Raw genomic sequence first — 23916 nt, 5'->3', positions numbered from 1 at the left:
ATATATATATAGAATATACATATATATATATATATATATATATATATATATATATATATATACACACACACAGACACACACACATATATTTGTAGTAAAGGACGTGTCTGAATTCACGTGTTTGGGCATCTGTGCAATGAGTGGAGTCCAGAGCTCCCAGACTAGCACATGATGAGAACATGGGTTAACAGTGGCACTAACCACTCACTAGCACCTGTTATGGAAACAAACCAGCTTGAATGTTTCTGCTATAGTTTTCAGAGTTTCAGAACTAAACTTGTCAGATGATCCTCAATTTGTCTCATGGGAGGTCGTAGTAGTACCTTTTATTATCCTCTTGGGGAAATTCTGTTTCGGTGGGTTTTCACATAGCCAAGCAATACAACATAACAACAGATACCAAACAATACAACATAAAAACAAAAAACATGAGAGAAAAGAAAAAATGTGCAATCTTTCATTTAGGGTTTAAGGCAAGTGTGTCTTTTTTTCTCTTAGCAATTCATGTCAGGTTTCCGTCGTCTCCCTTTTTGTCTTTCCAAAGGGGATGTGATAAATGATCAGTACCCACCCTATATAATACGGGGCTCCCCGTTTGGGCTGCCTCAGCTGGGGATTTCCAGTGCCTATTGCTATGAAAAGATTTTGAGATTTCCTTTGAGTGATTAATATGTCACAAGGGTCATCATTTGCGGAGGCACCACAATGACACATGGTTCAGCTGTGATCTCATGGAGACTGTTTTGTAGCATCGCTAACGTCATATCATTCTCTAGATCAACTTAAACCGGAAGCATTTAGTCAAATGACTGCTTGGATTTAATCTTAAGGCATTCCAGAAAACACAGAAATTTCACCTTATAATGCCTGGAGACAGAGAAAAAGCACTTTAACAATTAGTAGCATTTTGAATCCTTTCTCATGTTTCACTCGAGCATCTGCTCGCATGTACCTGTGAAGATGTTTTATGTGAAGCTGAATGGTTTCTCACTGTTTGACAGGTTGGTTTGGTCAAAAGTTTGGGGTTGGTGAGATTTTTCTTTTCTTTTCAGTTTTTGAAGCAAGTCTTTTTTAATTATGCTCACCCAGGCTGCAATTATTTGATTAAAAAGTACAGTAAAAACAAAACATCTTTTTGAATATGTTTTAAAATGTAATTTATTCCTGTGATGCAAAGCTGAATTTTCAGCAGCCATTACTCCGGTCTTCAGTGTCACATGATCTTCAGAAATAATTTTAATTGACTGATTTGGTGCTCTGGGAGCATTTCTTCTTATCAATGTTGAAAACAGTTATATTTTTGTGGAAACCATGATACATTTTTTTTCCAGAAATCTTTTCTCTCAGTTTTGATCAATTTAATGCATGCTTGCTGAATAAAAGTATAAATAATACACATATATATATATATATATTTTTTTTTTAATATTTTTTTTTATAAATCTTACTGACCCCAAACTTTAGAATGGTAGTCCAAAAGAATTGATTGAATGCATTTACCCAGGTTTGCACAGATGATCCTCTTTGGTATAAAAAAAAAAAAGTCAGAGGGCAGATGTGAACTACTTATGATGCAATATAATAGAGCCTGAATCAGACAGGAGGAACTTGCAAGACTTTTTATGAAGGGTTGTAATTGTCACCATTTTGTAATTCCTCTAAGTATCTATTCAATGTACTACACATTTCTAAATTATTTCATTTGAGAACAGAACAACAGTTCTGAGCATTCACATTGTATAACCAGACTGAAACGCCAGCTGTGTGTCAGTGTAGTTTATCTTATGAGTTTGTTGGACAGTATGGATGAAATCCTGCCTTCTGTGGTTTCTCTTCCAAGCTGTAGCACGTTGTTTATCTTTTCTAACTCGGGCATGATTCTGTTTATAATCTTAAATGGTTTAGCCCATCATGCATTTGTTGCATCCTGCTGTTGTTTATAGAATTTGAGGTGAAATTATCATCTCGCTGATATCAGATCTCATCTACTGAATGTGCCATAAACATCTGCAGTTATGGTAAAGATTTAAAGACGTGTTTTGTTAGACAGTCAATTTTAAGGTGAAAGTGCATGTACATGTATATCGTGAAGACACCCTCAGAGCCGCAGTCACATGGGTGCATGTGTCAAAGGGGTTAAGCTTCCTGCCCAATGGAGTGTGTCTCTGTAGCCCTGAAAGTTTTTCTGTCTGATGCCTTTTATTTTGTATGGGTAGTTCATGTGAATTGACATGTCCTGTGATGTTACATACTATACTATTTGTCTAAAACTATTTTTGCGTCCTTTTTAGCTCCCAAGAGGCTAAATGTGATTTATTTATTTTAAAAACGATTGTCACACTGTAAAACCATTTAAAATAAACAAACTAATGAAGGTAAAGAAATGATTAACAGTGTTAGATAGAAGTTGTAGAGACCAGTTACAGGACACTTTTTCACATTTGAACCTAAAATCTTGATATTGATTTAAATATGCATATCATATGTCAGCTACCCATACATACTTTTGTTTTTATTTTTATACATATGTATACATTCATATATGTTATATATAGTCATAGGCTCATTGTTTGGCCTTGGCATGCCATGGGAAGCTGGGTTGCTGTGTGTTTAAATTTAGGGATGAAATTGTTAAGGCCGACATGCTCTTACTTTGTTAGGGAGGGACAGGGTAGAAACTGCACTGTATGTAGTGCACGAGTATTTTAGACAGAATGGCTATTTGCTTTCACTAATGTGCATCTATGGACTGCTGTTATTGATTATGCTTCAGGACGTGCATATAATAGAGACAGCTCCTTTTACATGCAGTCTTGTGCTGCAGTAATGGGTTTCTGCTTGGATATTGCTGACCTCTTAAAGGGCTTTCAGTTAAATACTCTTTACCTGCCGTCACCTCTCGCCGGAATGTGTGGCGAGAACAATTAAGGACTTATCCTGTGAAATAGGGCTGCACGATAAATCGCATGTGATATTTAATGCGCATCTTGTCAGAAAGCCGGTTCAATGTGAAAGCACGCACATGATGGAGATTTACCGCTGATTACTGAACCGGCTTTCTGACAAGATGCGCATTAAATATCGCATGCGATTTATCGTGTAGCCCTACTGTGAAAGGACCCCAGAACGGGCTGATAACTGCATGTGAGGTCCAGCAGTTCATTTAAATCTGGGATGAAATAGGCCAGTTGGGTATTCTTTTAATGCAGAATGGAAGATAACTGCAAAGTAACTCCATTCATTATTTCATTCTCTATTCCTGGTTACCAAGAACTTCAAACGTTTTCTACCAAACTGACCAAAAGATTATATATAGATATATATATATTCAGGGTTTAAAGTTCTCCGACACCGTGCCGGATCTCCGGCATGCAGCGTTTGGCTGCGAGGAAAAAAGATAATCATCCTACATTTAAAAACACTTGTTGATATCACGTTCGAGTTCATGAGTTCGCCTACCAATGTATGAGAGGAACACAGCTTTCACTCTCAACCAAACTAACATTACTAGCCAATCAGAAGTTTTTGCTCTTATAAACTCGAGACGCGCAAAATAGTATCCAATTGCAGAGTCGCAGCTGATAAATGGAAAAGAAGCCTGGGTCTCGAGTGCGATACATTGAAAAAGCTGCAAGGCGCAATGGTCAAAAATTTCCATCTAGCGTCATATTTACATAGATTAAAAAAGTAGCGGAGCTTTGTAAACAGCTCGGAGTAATCACGTCATCTCCATAAGAACGACATTATTGCCAGAATGCATTTACCTGTATTTTTTAAAAGGTCCTGGTAACACATGATCTCTTAATGGTAATTTACCAGTAAAGACGGTATGTGTGAAAGGGGCTAAACTCTTCCTCTGCATATGCGGTGAGTTTGGGTTGCTTAACATTCATCTTGGAAAACTCACTTGATTTGTAACGTAAATCATTTAAACCTATGCCAACACAGGAGAATACATCAACATATTTCTAAATATGCGATTTATTGTACATTGCGATTTCTAAATAAAAGTTTCTGACTTTGTATGTGGCCAAATATTAAAATTAAATGGATTTAAACAGTTGAAATACATGAAACATCACCAGGCCGTTGGCGCCATCTGCTGGTATTTGTTATATTATGGGCATATTACATTATGTATTTAACAGTGTCGTTCAATAAAACCATGTACTTGGTTTTGATACTTTATTTGAGGCCAATTATTATTGCCTCATCGTTACTTTATATATAAATATAGTCATATTAAAGCCTGATTTTCACTTAGTTCTATTTGTATTACTAAAAAACATCAGATTACTCACTTGTCAAAATGATCAGTAGATTACTTGATTAGCAAAATAATCATTAGTTAAGCCCTAGATTAGTTAAAACATTTCAAAATACAACTGCATTGTTTTACTTTTTGTGATTTAAAAGACAAATATTTTGTCATTTGAAAATTTCTTAAAGCATTAAAACTAGGGAAGCACGATATTGGATTTTTGCCGATATCTGATATGCCATTATTTTTCAACTAATTTTTGCCGATAGCTGATGCCGATACCTAGGGCTGGGTGGTATATCGAGTTTGTACGATATATCGATATTTTCTTTAAGCGATTCGATATGAAGCAATACCGTTTATATCGATATACAGTAGTTTGATACGAGCGCATCTGAAAATATAGCGGAGGACACAGACTGAGCTGCTGCGGTGAAAGTTCATGATCCAATTTGTTCTAAACATGTGACAAGCTTCATATTAAGGCCTTTAAAAACTGGTAAGACATAGTTTATAGTTTCGTTTCGCATATTATTTTAAGCGGCTCACCCGTCATATGCTCTGATAGAAAGGCTGCATGTGCCGCTGACGGAGACATTAGGCTACTCGCGATGTTTAATGTGTTTGCTGAGATGTGCTGTCTTTCTGAATGCATAACTTACATTTCACAGGTATATTCTCCATCTGTAAATGTTAGAAAGCCATGGAAATATTTCAATTTTTCTGTCAGAAGTGAACGAGCCTTCTGCTTTGGGATTCTCCGCTAGACTTCAGTGAACGAGTGCCGTGCATGCGCGCCAAACAGAAAGAGCTCAATTAAATAGGAGCGCAATAATTCTGACTAAAATATACATTATTTTAGTATTTGTAGTTGGACAATAAATGTGACAATTAAAATTTTATACTTCCAAGTAAGCCTATTTTTATGATAGCACTGACTGTAAAGTGACTAATGGGGTAATCAAAATTAGAGCCCGACCGATATGGGTTTTTTAAGGCCGATACCGATATTAGGGAGTAAAAAAAAAAGGCCGATACCGATATATCGGCCGATATTCTGTGTATATTATAGTACAGTACCAGTCAAAAGTTTGGACACTTTCCCATTCGTGTGTCCAAACATTTGACTGGTACTATATATAGAATACAGTATATACATAAACAGAATATATATACATAAACACATTTTTTGCAATGATCACTCAAATGTGGTGATCAAACACTTATAATGGTGACAGAGATATGTAAGGGCATTTAACAATTTAACAATAAACTTGCGATGAGTGCGATGCACAAAGTAACGGGGTGTTAGTTGTAACACACATGGTTTGAATATTTATTTTACCATAGTAACATTTAAATTCTGGCTTAAGTAAAAGTTTTTATTATTCATTTAAAATGAGACAAATCTGCTATTATTTTAATCTCCAATCTGTTATTTATCAGTTCAGATAGTTTTTTAATGCTTTGATTACTAGCAGAATTGTTTTAAAAAATATAACATATTACACATTAATGAATAAATCAGTATATATAAAATTATTTAATATACAAGTGTCATGTTTGTGATTTTTAAAAAATGTATGTAAGCTATAGTTTCTGACCTTTAAATCAAAAAATACTCATGATTTTATGACATCAATTATTGCTTTATTTAATCAGAAACACAGTCTAAATGTTATTTGTGTATTTTACTTGAATTTTATTAGAAGTAGGCCAGCACCGTCCCCTATGGAATTAAAACACCTTACAAAACGGGCGTTAGGACCCGGGGGAGGCTGCTGCTGCTGCCACTGCACGGGCTATTACTGTTGACTCTAACATACACTGAACGCGTCATTCTGTACATGCATTCTCAGTTTAAATGCAGCGATCCAAAACAGTGAATCTGATTATCATTCAGGCAAAACTTTGCTTCAAGAATGAGCCACACTGCTGACCTGATCTAATCGCTAGCACACCCTGAGCACATGTGAGTAAACGTATTCCTTCTATCGGCAAGACATATCAGCATAATTTTTCATATCGGGCCGATGTCGATATATGTACTGTATATATAGATTCCGATATCGGTCCGATAATATCGTGCATCCCTAATTAAAACATTGTCTCGTTCTAGTGAATCAAGTTTCTGCATTTTGTCTCACCTTGTGAGCTAAGTGTATTGTCACACCCCTAGTGTCTATGAGCGTGATAAAGCTCATAATTTTCCAAGTGTATGATATAGCTTTATTCTTTAGGTCAATCATATATTCATGAAAAAAAATCAGTTTGAATAACGATAACTTTGCCATAGTACCCTTTCAAATGTTACAGTTTTACAAATGTTAAAGTTGCCACAGTCATTGCATTCTTTGCATGTGCTGCACTTTATTTGTACCATTTTGTTTTATTAGTTTATTTATTAGAATTTGAAAGATAATAACAATATTGATTAGGGGTGCTCAGATCAGGATTTTTGAGGCTGATCGCCGATCACAGAAAGCAGTATCTGCCCATCCGATCACCGATACCGATCTTTTTAAAGCCTTCTTTTTATCATGTAGAATTATTTGTAGTGATGATCCAATCAAGATTTTTAGACATTTATTCAGGGCCTGAATTTCATTTTTAAAAATTAATTCCTATCTAAGGTGACTCTTGTGAGAGGATTTTTTTTTTTCATTTGAGGGGTGGAGGGGGGCATTTTTTAGACATTTTTCAAAAATATATATTTATCTCACCTAAATGTTTGATCATGCACTGTATTTTTGTTTTTACAATCGTGTAATTGTTGCACAATAGCTTGTGTATGTGAGGTTCACACATACTCCGTTTGCAGTGCGTATGTAGGCCATGTGTGGTACAGAAGCAGCACGGACTGTGCTTTCACACAGGAGTCTGCTCCTGATCTGTGGCTGTTTACCACAAACACAACATTTATTCATTTAAATCCGAACATTGTTACTTAAAATGCTTTTTTTTTTACACAGTACAGTAATACAATCTTTCAACAATTAAACTACTCTTCTTACGTTATCACAAACATTCTAAATTAAAACTTACCACTGACTGAAACAGTAAGCTCTACTGCCTTTTCTTTTGCATTTAAATCTTTATTATTATGGTGTAATTACAACATTTTCGTGTCAATCCATGTTCATATTTACTGCAAAAAATGCGCTATTATTTTAATTCAGTGCTTGCAGCGCAGCAAAAATAGACTTGGTGCGGAAACGATCTCTGCACTGCTGCAGACGCACTGCTCCTAAATGCACTGCCAGTCCACAACCGTGTGTGCAGTGTGAACGCTTTAATCCGTTAACATGAGCGCGGAAAAAATACGCACCACATACGCACTGCAAACAAAGTAATGTGAACCTGGCATTATGTGTGTGCGCTGCGAGTGTGCATGAGTGCACGGTCACCAGGAAAGCGCGCGAGCATTGAATGGTTTAAACACTGGCAAGAATTAAAAAGAAAAAAAATGCAATTTATAAACTTTAGTGACGATGAGACTAGGGATATGCCGGTATCAAATTTTCATGTTGCGGTTAATTACATGAGCGCGGAAAAAATACACACCACATACGCACTGCAAAAAAAGTAATGTGAACCTGGCGTTATGTGTGTGCGCTGCGAGAGAGCGCACGGTCTCCAGGAAAGCGCACGAGCGTTGAATGGTTTAAACACTGGCAAGAATTAAAAATATATATATTTTTTTAAGATTTATATACTTTAGTGACGATGCGACACTGCCTCAATAGTGCAAGTGACAATTCCTGTGTCAACTGTGCAGCGTGCAGCTCACTTATACTGCAGACGCGATGTGATTTGAAGCCATTTGCATTCTGAGAGTGAAAGAGAGCACGCGCGGTGATTCACTCACGCTGTTTGTGAAATTATGTCACAGAAACTTTTTCAAATTACTTTATTTAAGTTATTTAATGAAGAAATATGAATTGTACCTCACCTAAAGCATTATAATTATTTCACCCGCGCCGGACAGAGACTGAGATGGTGCCGCTGCATGTTGAGCCAAACCTCTCACGGCAGGCGCGTCATCAGCTTGAGATCGGTTTTATGAGATCGGCCTTTTTAGAGACCGCCGATCAATCATCCCAAAGCTATTATCAGCCGATTGTGATCGGTAGCCGATCAATCGGAGCACCCCTAATATTGATTGATAAGTGAGATCTGATTTTAGTCCTTGAAAACCAAAAAAGTAGTGCAAGTCCTTGAAAGTCCTGGAATTTTATTTTACAGTATCTGCACGAACCCTGTTTAAGGGTGTTTTCACACCTGTAGATCGATTGCTTTGTTCCGAAACAGGGATTAAAATTATTACAATGTTGCTTTTTATTCTTGGTGCGGTTCGCTTTCACATGGCAAAGTTTCTAAACGGACCAAATTTGTTAATACAAGTCATGCGCGAGTAAACTGTTCTCTCATTGGTCAAAGTTCCACGGTTTATTTTCCAGGATTCCACTTAGCTGTCATGTATGTCATCCGTCAGGATAGAACGATAACAGCTTCGCGGGCTTATTGTTGTTGTTTTTTTTGTAGCTGTCATTATAATAATTTATCATTTTGAGCAGTAGTCCAGGATTGATTGGGAAAACATTTTTAAAATGCACCTACTACAAAGAAAAGCAATAAGACGGCATTATAAAATAAAAAAAGTGCGATTTGATTTTGAATGGCAAAGATGTGCTCACCAACAGACATTCACAGGTTCATTTTGAGGTATTAGCAAAACAACAAAGCTAATGCTTTTCACGGAACTTGCGTAATTACCCATCATAAATTGTGATATAGCCTGGTTCGTTGGTCCGTTTGATCGGATTGCTTTCTCACTAAAACCGGACCGCTCCAGAGTTCGTTTTCAATCGAGCCGAGACCACCTCGTTCAGGCAATCTCGGACCGATTGTTTTGGCGCGGATCCGAGCACGATTGCAGTGTTCACATATGCCCAAACGAACTGAGCTAAGAGGGGAAATGCGCCAGGTTCCGAAACAACAGGCCAGGTGTGAAAGCACCCTAAGTTACCAGTTCTTGGACCATTTTAATGTTTCTGTTGTTGTTAATTGAACTGAACTGTAGTTTTCTGTAGTAAACTTAGTATATTTCCTATTTTATATTCATTTCCTAGTATTTAATTTACCATTATTTCTTTTGAACAAAACAATTTCAGAAATTTCATGTTTTAGATTGTAGGTCATCTTGTACCCTCTCAAGGACAAAGCTAACCAGCAAAACTTGATATCAAAAGCATCCTAAATGTTACATGTGTTTGCATATTGTAGTGAGTAAACTTTCTTGGTATTGCTGTTTCAAATATCCCACCATAATCTGTAGTCTGAGCCTGTCAAGGGCTAATGGCAAGGGCAGATACGTTACTAGTTAGTTTCAAGGAAAATCATTTTCAAATGTTTTTTTTTTGCCAAATAACCCTGTGTATGTGTCCGCCCCCCCAACCCTCGGAAAAAAGTTCAGGCTCAGGATTTTTTTTGTTGCTTTAACCCTTGTATATTAAAGGTCAAAAGAGCTCTTGCTTTTTGTCTGTCATTGTGAGACAGAGCTGTAAGTGGAAACTGGTTTAGCAGGTTATTTCTACTGTGACTGCTTGGGACGCCAGGTTTTGAAAGAGAAAACCAGTTGTGAAAACCAGCTCACAATGGGACTCTCCTACGCCGATAATCTGAGTATACAAATCTAGAGACCAACATCACCACTGTTTTCACCACTGGTTCTCAAACCCTCGCCCAGGAGTGGTGTAGGAAGTTGCAGCCACATGTCTCGTGCTTGATGCTCGGGACTTGCCAGTGCATTAGTAAAATGTTAATCTTTTTATTTTTCTGTTAATAAAACCAGGATTTTCATGTTGTTGCTGTACTGCGTCACAGAAGTGGACGGATAGCCTTTGATGACTCGACTGAAGCTATTCTGGTGCTTTGTCTTTCGTAGGACACATGAGAGCTCCTTTGCTCTTCAGAGGCTCAGGGGATGATCTGTGCAACTGTAATATACTTGTGTAATGCAACTGAGATTCACTGTAATTTCTGCACTGTCAATTAAGCATAAATTGAAGTGAGATTTGCGACTCATTTAGACTGAATGGATGGCTCATTTTTAACAGCAGATTCAGTGACGTTAGAGACTAGAGCTGATCTGCGCATCACGGCACGCGTCTGCGGCGCATTAAAGCCTGTGTTACGGCCACCGGAGCTGATCGAGGCCATTCAGTCAATGCTGGTGTTTATACCGGCCGCGCAGAACTCATGCTTATCACATCGGTCACATCACATCGCGCGGCTCGAGTCTGGTGTAGAATAGAACCCATTATAATCAGTGATGTTGTCTACACTGGATGCAGTAAACTGATGCCTCGTTCTATTTATGACGTGCTGACAAAAAGTTCAAATGATTTTCAACGGTTGCTTTGTTGCGGCACAGACACTGTGTCAGCATAGTTTGTCAGTACAGTCAGTAACGTAGCAGATTGAAAAGTTAGTATCTTTCTTCAGTCCAATAGATGGCAGTGCATGGTGGCTTGAGTCTGTTGAATGGTGATTTAACGCTACGTTGTCACCTAGTTGGAGAGACTCAATGCTAAGTAAATAAACACCAATGTCCCCGTCTTTTACTCTCACAATGAGCTTATCATATTCGTTTGCTACATTAGTAGGGCCCTATGATTTTCGCGATGCAGAAAACATGGACGGAATCGCGGAATCCAGTCAAAAACAGAATTTACTGTATTAACGCGGAATTTCATGGACTGTGTCTGAATATTCAACTGCAAAAAGACGATTTAAATACGAATGTTCTGCATGTTCATTTGATTACCAGAAAATACACAACACAGAGTTTGTGAAAAAATTATATTATTAATTATTATTATTTATTCATTTTAGATGTTTACATTTGGAAAAGCTGTGCTTCCTACATAAACCTGCCCCTGTTGGTTTGGCAGTAGCTTGCTTGCCCTACACAATTACCTTGTTTAATTTCTTAATTCGAGTTATATATATTTTGTTCTATTTGTGTTATTTATAATAAGTGAAGTGAAGTTTACTGTTAAGTGCACTGATGTCAGACTCATTTTGAATAATACAGTTTATTGTTAAATTGTTAAATACCCTGCCTCCACTACATAGGCTTATGTTTGTCACATCATTATAAGTGTTTGATCACCACATTTGAGTTATCATTGCAAAAAATGTGTTTATGTATATATATTCTGTTTATGTAGGCTATATACTGTATTCTATATACAGTACCAGTCAAAGGTTTGGACAGACGAATGGGAAGTGTCCAAACTTTTGACTGTACTGTACTATAATATAGCCTACACATAAAGAATATCTGCCGATATATCGGTATCTGTCTTTTTTTTTACTCCCTAATATTGGCATCGGCCACCAAAAAACCCATATCGGTCGGGCCCTAGTGAGCAGCATATACTGTGAACATGCACATGAACGCTGAAGCGGTTCTCTGCCTGCTTACTGTATCACAATCAGAAAGCACTTCACCACATTAAAAGCCCAATTTAAATGTACCCGAGATGTGATCGTGGTCTCTGCAACAGTATTTGGTGGTGGTTAGGGATGGATTCGACAAAGGTGGAAATGACAATACATTTGCTTTATGAGCATACAGCTGAAATGCTTGAGGCAGAGTTTGCACTAAAAAGAATCATTATTTATCAAATAATCATGTCATTTTAATTCAGACTGCTTTAAATGATACTAGGAAACGTTTTTGTACATTAACTTACTTTTTTTTTTTACGTTTTGTAATACAATTATTATTAAATATCAATTTGAAAGATTGTATGTGATTGTTATTTATCTTTATTCTCTTGTTTCTAAAAATAATATTCTTAACTTATTGAATTGTATTCTTTGAAGTATTGTTATTAAGTGTAAATGATAAAACGTAAAATAAATAATGTCATATTGATTGACTTGCATATTTTTTGCTGTGCAATGTATGTCATTTATTTGGCTTGATATCTTAAATGACAAGTCTCACTAGCCCTGTATTGCCAGTTTTTATGTACGTTTTAAAATTCTAGACTTGTGATCTGATCACTCACTTTAACAAATTATTCAACTGAACTACAGGAATGTAGTAGAGAAATGCAAAAGGTCAAATAGCTTTTGTAAAGAAAATAAATAAAAAAAAATTCTGGCAACAAGACTCAAAGCATGTTTGTCTTGTTTAAATACTGTCTTTTAAAACTAATGTGTTTGAATTTTGAGGAAATCTGTGATACTTTCTGTGGATTTCTGCAGTCCTAAATCATTAGTAATGCTGAATCAGATTGCAGTCCTCTAGTATTTACACAATACACGGGTCTACACTGGAAATGTCTTTGTTCACCTGCTGCTGCTGTTCCTTTAAATGCAATGTTAAGTTTATATATATATATTACATTACAACTGTGCAGTGGCATGCTAGTAAGGCTTGTGGTTTTTCTTGGTTTTATATATAAAACCAAGAAAAACCACAAGCCTTACTAGCATGCCACTGCACAGTTCTAATGCTTACTTTCATAAAGACCACTTGTCAATTATTACGATAGATAAATGATAAAGTTGTGATAAAATGTCCTTTTTGTGTTATTAATTGTGTGCATCCTAATTTCCCATGTGTTGAAAAAAATGGCGTCTAATGTTTTTTGCTTTGTTACACTCAAAGCATCATATTGAACTTTGTGTACACAATATCATACTTAAATATTTACATTATATTCCTCCTATTGCTGCCATCACAGGTGTTCGAGTGCTTGTGGATGCCCGAGAAAAGCTGCATATCCCATGGGGAGACCCTTCAAACCAGGCACATGGAGACATCATGATGGCTTTTGACACACGATCAGCCATGGTGTCGCAAGGGATGATGCAGACCAAAGTGTTCCTGCAGTTCCTGCCTTCAGTCCGTGCCCTCTGGGCTGACACCGGCATACAGAACGCATATGACCGGCGCAGGGAATTTCAGCTGGTGAGTTTCCCAACTGAATTTCTCTCTAAAGACGACTTGAAGTTGTAAATCATTTCTGTTTTAAATCATTTTAAATCATTCTGTAAATGTGATGCTTTTTTGAGTGAAACTGAATATTAGGCAGGCAGTGGGATTGTAACAGTTGTTGAGCAGAAAATGTGTTTTGCTGGCATTGAAAATTTCCTTACCTGGTTACACAGGGCTCTACGCTTACTTTTCTTTTTAGGAGCGCTTGTGCTCCTAATTTAAAAAATTTAGGAGCACCTTCTAATCAGCAATAAAAAAAATTCTGATCAAAAATTAACCTTCCCATTATGAGGTGATATTTGACTCCTTAGTTATTTACAGGGAATTTTGTTTTTACCTTCGTAATGGCATTTTTCTAACTTTATTAAAAGTATGTCATCTTTTATGTCAAATTCAAAAAATATATATTTATAAGTTTTTAACATTTCTAATTAAAACAACAGAATAAAAACAAGTAGAATAAGAAGTAGAATAAGAATAAGTTACCAATCAAATGAAATCAGTATTTAAGAAATAAATTTGTGCAACAGAGTTGGCACAGAAGAACACACAAGTGGCTTGTAGGTGTATTTTCAGATGTTTAATGAGGCTCAGAGGTCGCATGAGTGAAATTAAATTCATAAATTAATGTTGAGGTTAATGTTTTATATATCAAATTTTGAATATAGAAATATTAAATGATTTAAATGACAGAAAGGATACTTTAAAAATTAAACTAAAACTGCCAGCAGGTGGCGGTAAGTCACTGATTTTATCACTGAATCATTCATTCAATTGATTCGTTCGAACGGCTGATTCATTCAGGGACGAAGTACGTGACTGTCTTTATGAATGGGAATTGAATCATTGACTCACTAGATTCATTTAAAAACGCAGTTCATTCATTAACGAAACACCGCTGTGTTTGAATGGAGATGAGCAGCGGCTCAGCTGTTACTTTGTTTGAAACTATTTTCATTGACGAAATAGAGCCAAATAAGGCAATTGTGTTGTTGTCAGACAATATAAGTCACTTAATATTAACTTCTTGTTTAATGAACTGTTGTATTAAATCAATATCACATTTGCAAACTCCCTTAATAATCATTAAAAGCTGTCACTCATCTTAGTTCATCGCGATCTCACAAAACTCCATTATAATCGACAAAGCTCCCTACACTGCACAATGAATCTCTTATTTACACCCTGTCAACACTGTTATAATGAGAGGATACATCTGTGATGCATTACTCAATGCTGCAGAAAGTAAGTACTTTAGAACCTTTGAAGCTCCCTCAGCGCAAACACAAATATGCTGATCTGGTCAGTCGCACTGGTGCTCCTAAATATTATTTCATATGCGCAAATGCGACTGAAATGGTCGCACTGTAGAGCCCTGTTACATAATATGAAAGCAACAATTTTTGTACACGCTGCAAAAAAAATTTTTTTTTTAAATAAAGCAGTATTTATTACGAGAGTGAATATTATCTTCTTACAGTCTTAACCTACACCTTCATGCTAGTCATTATGGTTTTTAGCATATGGTACTTTAGGTCACAGTCACCTGCTTTGCACCACAAAGGATCTATGTTTTTTTTTTTTGGCAGTTGACAGAAGTCTTGTGGTGGACAAAAAAACCTTTTAGAGACTTTAGACCCCAACTGAAAGTTTTCGCACATTGGCTTGCCAAGATGGTGTGTGTGTGTGTGTGTGTGTGTGTGTGTGTGTGTGTGTATCTAAGAGGATGTGTAAATCACATCACTGTTGTGTTCAGGCCTGGTTGCTGTGAGCTGTTTATGAGGACTTTGCTTATCAAACCTAAGTAACAGATTGCTATTCCTGTTTTTTTAAGCTATCTTATCAATTTGGTTTGGTAATTTTTGGTTTTCCCCAGTAAATCTCAAATGATTCCTCATTAGGGCCTGACATAAGCAAGTGCCGTCTTAGCAACTTCAGACTTCTCTAAATGCTCTCAGTTCCTAGTGCATTACTTCCCCATTTTAAACGTTGATTTCACCAAAGCACTTTACACCTGGTAACCGACTTGTACTATTATAATTTGTAGACATTAGGGCTGTCAAAAAAAAAAATCTAATTTCAAATATTCGTCGAATTTAAAAGAAAAATCCAAAATGTTTTGGAGAGTATCCACTGAACGTAAACGGCATATGCTGTTCTGTGTCAGCTGTGTCACACGGATACGCTGTTTTCGTTCAGCTCAAATCACAACAACGTAGGGAACAGATCCGGCGTGACGCAGCTGACACAGAACAGCATATGTGGTTTACATCCGAGCCCGACTCTCCAAACGTTTTGTCGATCACATCACTGTTGTGTTCAGGCCTGGTTGCTGTGAGCTGTTTATGAGGACTTTGCTTATCAAACCTAAGTAACAGATTGCTATTCCTGTTTTTTTAAGCTATCTTATCAATTTGGTTTGGTAATTTTTGGTTTTCCCCAGTAAATCTCAAATGATTCCTCATTAGGGCCTGACATAAGCAAGTGCCGTCTTAGCAACTTCAGACTTCTCTAAATGCTCTCAGTTCCTAGTGCATTACTTCCCCATTTTAAACGTTGATTTCACCAAAGCACTTTACACCTGGTAACCGACTTGTACTATTATAATTTGTAGACATTAGGGCTGTCAAAAAAAAAAATCTAATTTCAAATATTCGTCGAATTTAAAAGAAAAATCCAAAATGTTTTGGAGAGTATCCACTGAACGTAAACGGCATATGCTGTTCTGTGTCAGCTGTGTCACACGGATACGCTGTTTTCGTTCAGCTCAAATCACAACAACGTAGGGAACAGATCCGGCGTGACGCAGCTGACACAGAACAGCATATGTGGTTTACATCCAGCTGATACTCTCCAAAATGGCGCTACAGGGTGATGCGGAGGAGACGAATTGTTGAATAAAGTCTTTTTTTGTTGTTTTTCTTTTTTTTTGCGCACTAAAAGTATTCTCGTAGCTTCGTAAAATTACGGTTGAACCCCTGATGTCACATTGATTATTTTACAGATCTCCTTGCTATGTCTCTGGACTTGGGGACATTTCAGTTGTATTGCTGTCTATGCAGGGTCAGACAGCTCTCAGATTTCATCAAAAATATCTTAATTTGTGTTCTGAAGATGAACGAAGGTCTTATGGGTTTGAAACGACATGAGGGTGAGTAATTAATGACAGAATTTTCATTTTTGGGTGAACTATCCCTTTAAGCAGAGTAGTGGATTCATGCTGTTCAGGACAAGAAACAACACGAGCCACTTTACTGCGGCCCAAATCTATGGAGCTGATAACAGGGTAGATCTGCTCCTCGCCAATCTCAGGATTCTCCATTTGCGCTGGTCAAAGGCAAATTTTGTCTGTTACTGTTGAGGCTTACGTACAGCTCGACCGTTAAGTAGACAGCCTCTTCCCTCGCTCTGCCACAGGCTCTGGTGATTTGTATGCAGTCTGTGTGAGTGAAGGCAACAAAACACTTTTGTGCCCTGTAATCCACAAACCACGTGTGTCGAGTGCAAAACATTATCAGGCTTCCTGCTTTCACAACTCTGCCCCTTCAGCCTCTGGGTGTTATGGTATGTACCCGACATGCAACAAAACAAAACTTGTTTTAGATTCCTGTAGCCAAGATCCTTTCATCTTTGGCTCCTCCTCACTTCACCCCTCCTCTTATTTCTAGGCATTGCATAATCCTAATCCACTGCTTTATTCCTCTCTCATTACCCCTGAAAAAAAGCCCTGTCATCTGGCTTCTTTTGTTTTTGTCTTTTTAAGGTATGCTTTGCGCTAAAAAGCCAGCACATAGTTTATAACGGTCAAATTCGGTTTGGTGAATCATTACAAGGTTTACTAATAGTCTGTGCAAGTCAGTGAGGTTCATTTTAACCCCACTTACTGAAGACTTAATCTGATTTAGGAAATACTTGCGAGATGGTGCATTTTCAAAACACTGACTCCCTGTTCAATTTAGACGGTCATGCTGCATTATAAAATGCAACTGTCTTCAGCGCTGTTCATCTCAACTACGTTCTCCACGGGATCCATGATCTCTGCAGATTGAAGTTACCGGAAGAGATATTTTGATAGGGGACATCCACCCAAGTACGCTGTCTCCTGTGGTCCTAAACACTTATTTCTGTGCTCTGCCCACCCCATATTGGGACAGATAGGAGCATTTAGGATAGGAAAGCATAAAGAGTTCTGTTTCTGTTTCAACTAGTGTGTGTAGGTGTCATTGTTGGGTGTAGAGAACTTTGTAGAGAGAAGGATTGCATGATCCATGAAGGAATGTTGAGCTTTGATTAAAACAATGACTCTTGTGCACTCCTGTAAATCTGAGGCCCGGGGAAGGAGATATTTCACTGACCCTCACTTTCACAGTTATTTTGGTGTGTAAGTCACAGTTGTAATATGCTGGTAAAAAAACCAAACAAAATTTTTACAAACATTATAAACACCATAAATGTATTTTAGTTTCCCTCACTCCACAACAAGTATTTTAACAGTATTAAGGACAGAAGAGGTATACAATTATAAAATAAATGTTAAAAAAAAAAAAAAAATTAGAGTGGCATTATAAACAACATTTATTATAAATACCAAGTTTATTTAAAGTGAAACTGAAATGGTGGGAAATGCACTATACAAATGTACTACAAATGAGAGGCTCATGGCCTCTCTCTGTGTGAGCATTGCGATATTCAGATGATAAAAAAGAGCAACTTATATTCTGCAAAATATGGTTTGTGTGTGTGTATTATATTATATTATTATTTTATTTCATTTTTATTAAGAGATTTTGTATTCACAAAAACAGATGTTAGCTTCAGGCTTGGCTTCAGATGTTGCTGAGTTAACAGGACTTCCTTTTCAGCGTTGCTCAGAAACTGATATCCTGGCTTGCCATGACCATGTTGTTCCTGTGTGCCCACACCCTTGATTGAAGATGAACAGCACAGTGTGGCTTCATGCTCAGCTGGGGGAGGGTTGCCAGGGGTTTTCTTATGACATAATCCCCTCTCTAGCTACTGAAAGCCACCTCAAAAGGCCTGCATGTACCTCTTGTAGACCTCAGTTAACCCCAAGATGCAAATAATATTTTGAAAGGGTATTTTATGTAGGAAATGAGGAAGACATTTTTTTCTGACTCATATTTTAGAGCTTTACTCTACAGTTTCATCATGCACTGAGAAAGATGAGCATCGCGAAGGAAGTAGAACAGAACTCCTTCCTGCTGTCCTGTCAGCATACCAAACTGTTGAAATTGCAAGAGGCTAATTGGTCTGTTATACATCTGAGCGTCATGGAACATTAACTCAAGGCCTGTTGCTGTTTCCTGGGCAGCTTGTTCCTGTTACTCAAGATTTTCTTTTTCCGAACCAGAGCACGCCTTGGTGTGTTCTTCTTTAGCCCTGCTTGTCCGTTTTCTAGTGTCCTTGTGTTTGTTGGTGACGTGCCACACTGAGACCTGCTGTCACAAATTCATGGCCGAAGCAGGAGGTGGTGCTAGTACAGCACTAGTACAGTCACCGCTATGAACTGATGCAGATAACCAATGGGACACTACAGAATTTCCCCTACAGGGGTAAACAAAAGATGCCAGTAACATTTGCTTTCAAAATACAGTGTGCTTGTAATTACTGACATCCTGTGAGAGGGTTTTTCATTAGTCACGCCCGTGTGTTCTCATGTTGAATGAGGCCCTCATTACTTTGAGTGCTTATGTCTGCACATTTTACATTTTCGCAAATTGCCAGGTTTATTTGAGAACATTTAACTGTAATAACCTTTTTGTCATGAACACCAAATAACATACTTTGGTGGTGTGTATAAGTCCAAATACATCAAGTATGAAGAAAGGAAGATTGTTAACCTTCTGAACTGATGTTTATATGTCTAGTTTGTGCTCTGCTGTTTTCATCTTCAGTTTACAGTGCATTGACTGATTATCTCTGCTCTTTGTCGTCCTCACAGGGTGAATCAGTGAAATATTTCTTGGATCACTTGGACAAACTCGGAACACCGGTAAGCATGTAGCTGTCTGTCATCATTCTGTCTGTACTGAGGTTTCTCACCTCACATGTTCTTTCTAGTTATAATATTTATGCTTAATATCAATATTAATTTAATGTGCTTTAGGATGCTTTCAAATAATAAAGACTTTTTTTTTCCCACACTTTTTTTTACACTGATTTTACAGTGAATTTTGCAGAATTTCTTTAAATGTGGTAAAATGCGTTAATGGAGCTGACTCTTATTGCAAGTGGAAAGCACTAACAAATTAGTTGAAGTGTGTAATAAACTAAGATGGTTTCATCAAACTAGGGCTGGGCGATAACACTATAACGATAATTATCGCGATATAATTTTCCTTGATAAAACGATAAAAAGAGTTTGATAAATGTTCGATATAATGTTTATGCGCCAAAAGCGGAACGAAAGAGCACTACTCATTTGAACGTGCCACACGAAGCATTTATCCACTCAGCTTAGAGTTTAAATGGCAGCGCAGTGCAAGCTTACTAGAGCACATGCGTTTACTCACTGATCAGTCTCGGTCACGCGACCACTAAACAGCGCTGTGAGATCCAGTGTGAAGCGCTTGAATTCAGCGAAGAACACCAATGACTAGGAGATTTAAACTCCTGCTGCAAACTGTGCTGAAGATACATGTCATCAAAGTCAGGCAACCCAAAATTGTTTCATGATTTGAAACAGTCACTCATTAGAACATGCAGATACTAAGAAATTTATTTTTCTATAAAGATATTTATTTTGTTAAGGAAAAATGACTGGAGAAGTGTAAAGAATTCAAAAACATGCAGTGTTTGTCATGTTCTGACCATAAAGAGTAGTTTAAAACCACAAAAAAACGGTCTGGTTTCTACAACTTTCACTTAGGAGCAAAAATCTGCCTTTAAACTTGAAAGAAAGATATGAAAATTATCAATATAGACTGATAATGATAAATGTTTTGATAAAAAATGTTTGCCCATATAACGCAGCCCTATTACAAACCTGTGAGTGTCTTCTGTGGATATTTTATAAAAAGAAAATATTTAAAAACAGCAGCAATCCAATGCAACTGGAGCCAATTAGCTTCCATTGTGTATGGACAAACAAACAACAAAAAAAGCTTTTCTGAAAAAGCTTTAAAGTACTTATGGATGGAGTTTTTCCCAATGCATAGTAAATACCTCTTTAAAATAAATATCTCAGTCTTTACGTGCATTCAGGAGACTGATCCATTTCATACTGACAAATTAGTAAGTGCAGTACTGAAGCAGGTAGCATTGCTGAAGAATTCTTTTATATTCACACAGAGCAGTATGAGATAAATCACTTTTTATTTTCTGCTGATTAATTTCAGCAGAGGATGAAGGAAATACTGAATGGCAAATGCTGAAGATAATGTGAGACTGATGAATGCCTGTCTATTTGTTCCCTCGCAATGCTGTGGGTCATGACAGGGTTGCCCATTCACCATCCAGCACAGACAGAGAGAAGTGAAACTAGCTCTGCTGACATCAAATATCACACGTGTCAACCCTTTCCCATAATACTTTCTATAGCACCTTTTCCGCATAACGTTTCACCAGTTTTAACGTGCAAGATATTTGAAAGAATCAGTCTGGAAGACTCTGCGTGTCATGAGGCTGTGTGATTAAAAATGACCATATGACAGTTCCTCATCTGCTCATGAGGGTTTTCTTACTCATTCAGATGATCCATGTGCTCACGCTGAGTAATGATAATAAATACCGTACGTTTTCTTAACGAGCAACACTGACCATCAGTTATAACTTGTCCTGATCCCATTTCAGTAGTAATACCAGAGAGTACAAGAAAAGAAAACGAATTTATAGATCATAGACCAGCCATCAGCCATCTGAATGACTCAAAATAAAAATAAAAAACCTGACAGCAGTTATTACGCTAATTTTGTAATGGGCCCACATCACTTCTTTCCACACTTAAACCATGATGACAGCACTCAGATACTAAATTGAGTCAGTATTGCCAAAACTGTACAAATACCCTATGTAGTTGTTGTTTTTGTTATTGTAATTTTTTGTAGTTTCAACACATTTTGAGATTATTTAGACTCCTATATTTATGGTCCATATTTGTTCCCACTTCCTTTGCCTTATATATGTGGAGTGTGTTGACAGATTAATTTTTAGCAGATCATTTGAGATTCGCATCTGTGCAGCTGTCGCAGCATCGTCTGGCTGATGCACGAGGCGCCAGTGCAGTTCCCTTTGTGTCATGTGACTTGCTGCCTGCTGCTCATGTTCTCTTTCAGTACTAAACGGATGTTTGCGGTTTTGTGCTCTTTCTAGATGCTGCTGACTGCAGTAAATGTGATGATTAGTATCTCGGCTTCGACTCCACGTAGCTCTGCTTTAGGACGAAGAATCAGATTAGCTGTTTTAAATTCACGTCCTATGAAAACAGGCACGCTCAGTCATCCTGTTCAAATCACTGATGCCACATCAGGAAGAGAGACCGAAAGGACAGTTCTTTTGTTTCCCCACATATCTCACTTTCTGTATTACGCTCCTTGACGTCACTCTGTCGTACGGTCTCAGTTCCCGTGTCTGTTGCTTTGACTTTGTTCTGAGAAAGAGGAAGCAGGGTTGAATGCACTCTGCTCTGGTGGCATGCCTCAGACTGGCCTCTTTTTTCTTTCTTTTTTCTTCTTTGAGCCAAACGGCTACTCTTCACTCAGCCACGTCACAGCAATGTGGACCCACTTCTGCACTCACGCCATCGACAAACAGGAAGAGGAAATAGTGCATGCTTCTGAGTGTGTTCAGAGAGGGAAATGGCCACTTGACTCTGTTGGAAAGTATGTGTTTGTTTCAGTTTACGTTCATCCTTCTTGGATGGATGTAGTGTGGGTGTCAGACAGACCTCAGCAGCCCAGACTCATAAATATTTAGGAGGAGATGAGGAAGAATGGTTATCTCAGACAAGGCAATGCAGAGCATGTGTCAGAGAGAGATGTGTATGTTTGGTTATAGAACTGAATTTGAGATCGAATCTAAAGCGCTTAATGGAAAAAGCTATTCATCTTTATGTGACTAGAAATCCTTATTTAACGTCTTAAATGTTGAAAGCTTTTGCAGCAAGCTGGTGATTACCACAGGAAATAATTTTCACTCACACTTCAGTTTGTAAAAACAAACCGAAAAACATGTTGACAGTTTCTAACAAAGGGAAGTCAATTAAACTGTAAGTTGATGAAAGTTGAGTCGAAATGAAAACTTAAGCAATAGTTATTTAAGATTATTTAGTGTAAAATACATGTAATTTGAAAATAACACATAATGCAGATTTTCCATGGGCGCAGCATTCAGACATGAGTACCGGTTACATCAGTGTCGGTAAGGACCGACTGTTGGCTCTGGATCCATGATGAATGGCTTGTCCACTCAAGGCAGGTGTCTTTGACGTCATCCTGTCTGGAATTTCAGAAATCTGTCTCAGGTGTTCTGTGTTAGCACTGAGCACTGTTCTCTTATCGACTTGATATATGTCATGCATTTGCTTTAGTGTAGAGTTTCATCTAATGCGATTTGAGTGCATTTGCCCTTACACCCTGTACTGGCCAGTGCTTAGATCCAGATTCACCTTTTTGCTAATGCTTTACCCCCACCCCCCAACCTCCAACTCTGCTATGCCAGCTATGTGGAGAATGAGCCATGAGCTGGCCATCATAGTTGTTTTTTTTCCTCTCCCCTTTGTTTTGTTTTTGTTTTTTCTTCTTCCCACAGTTTGAGTTTTAGGTTCTTCTGATTTATTATCAGAGTATTACCCTTTTTTTTTTTCATCTAGGGAAAACCATGAAATCAACCTGAGATCACGTTCTTTCCTTTTTTTAATGCAAAATGTTTGATTACAAAAAAATATGATAGTAGTTTAACAATTTTAGAAATAAACATGATTATTATGGTCAGAACAAGTATTATATTTCTCATTCATTTTGTCATAACCTTTATTTGTTTAAACTTCTTAATCTTCATTTCTGGGTTTAAATGGTTGTAACTGTTGTAGTCTGACTTTTGGACCCTGCTGTATCTGTATTTATATAAAAATGTGAAAAAGGTTTTTTCCAATTTCGGTATCAAAGCAAAACACAAAAACATGCTAATTTAACAACATTTTTATTAATAACGTTAAACAAAAATTAAATGTACAAACCAATGCCATTCTTTATACGTATTTAAAATTGTTTCAAGTTTTTCCACAAGTAATAAAAGTATGAAAAAAGTAAACAAGTTTCACCCAAAAGTTTAGTCATAGTTCTGCTGCCACTGAAAAACATCTGTAAACTGTTGTCTGTTTTAGGGTTTGCTGGTGTGTTTCAGGATCTTCCTCAGTCTGCAGCTGTAAAAGGAAAATATAATATACTTCAGTAAAGCAATGGGCTGAGTCTGACCAAATGCAACATTAGATCATTGACACCTGCTAAAATATAACTTGCAGTAAATAACAAACCTCAGCTTTTATAATAAATTTAGATAAGATTGCAAATATTAAGTGTATATCAAATAGATGGAAACTGTAGTATTAAAAACACTTTACAATAAGATTTTATCTGTTAGATAACATGACCTAACAATAAACAATAATTATATGGCA

The 23916-nt window shown here is 37.2% G+C and overlaps 1 protein-coding gene across 1 annotated transcript in view; it reads left to right on the top strand.

Annotated features, from left to right (window-relative positions):
- Nucleotides 1–23916, top strand: part of LOC107688114 (guanine nucleotide-binding protein subunit alpha-13-like) — a 29812-nt gene that overhangs the window by 1451 nt on the left and 4445 nt on the right. Inside the window, exons 2-3 of the mRNA XM_016485682.1 lie at nucleotides 13027–13253; nucleotides 19243–19293. Coding sequence (XP_016341168.1) covers nucleotides 13027–13253; nucleotides 19243–19293 — 278 coding nt within the window. The remainder of the gene's footprint in view (nucleotides 1–13026; nucleotides 13254–19242; nucleotides 19294–23916) is intronic.

Source organism: Sinocyclocheilus anshuiensis, unplaced genomic scaffold, assembly GCF_001515605.1.
Source record: "Sinocyclocheilus anshuiensis isolate Anshui unplaced genomic scaffold, SAMN03320099.WGS_v1.1 scaffold249, whole genome shotgun sequence".
NCBI lineage: Eukaryota > Metazoa > Chordata > Actinopteri > Cypriniformes > Cyprinidae > Sinocyclocheilus > Sinocyclocheilus anshuiensis.
Note: the sequence above shows the minus strand (reverse complement) of the source record. Positions and strands in the feature narration are given on the sequence as shown.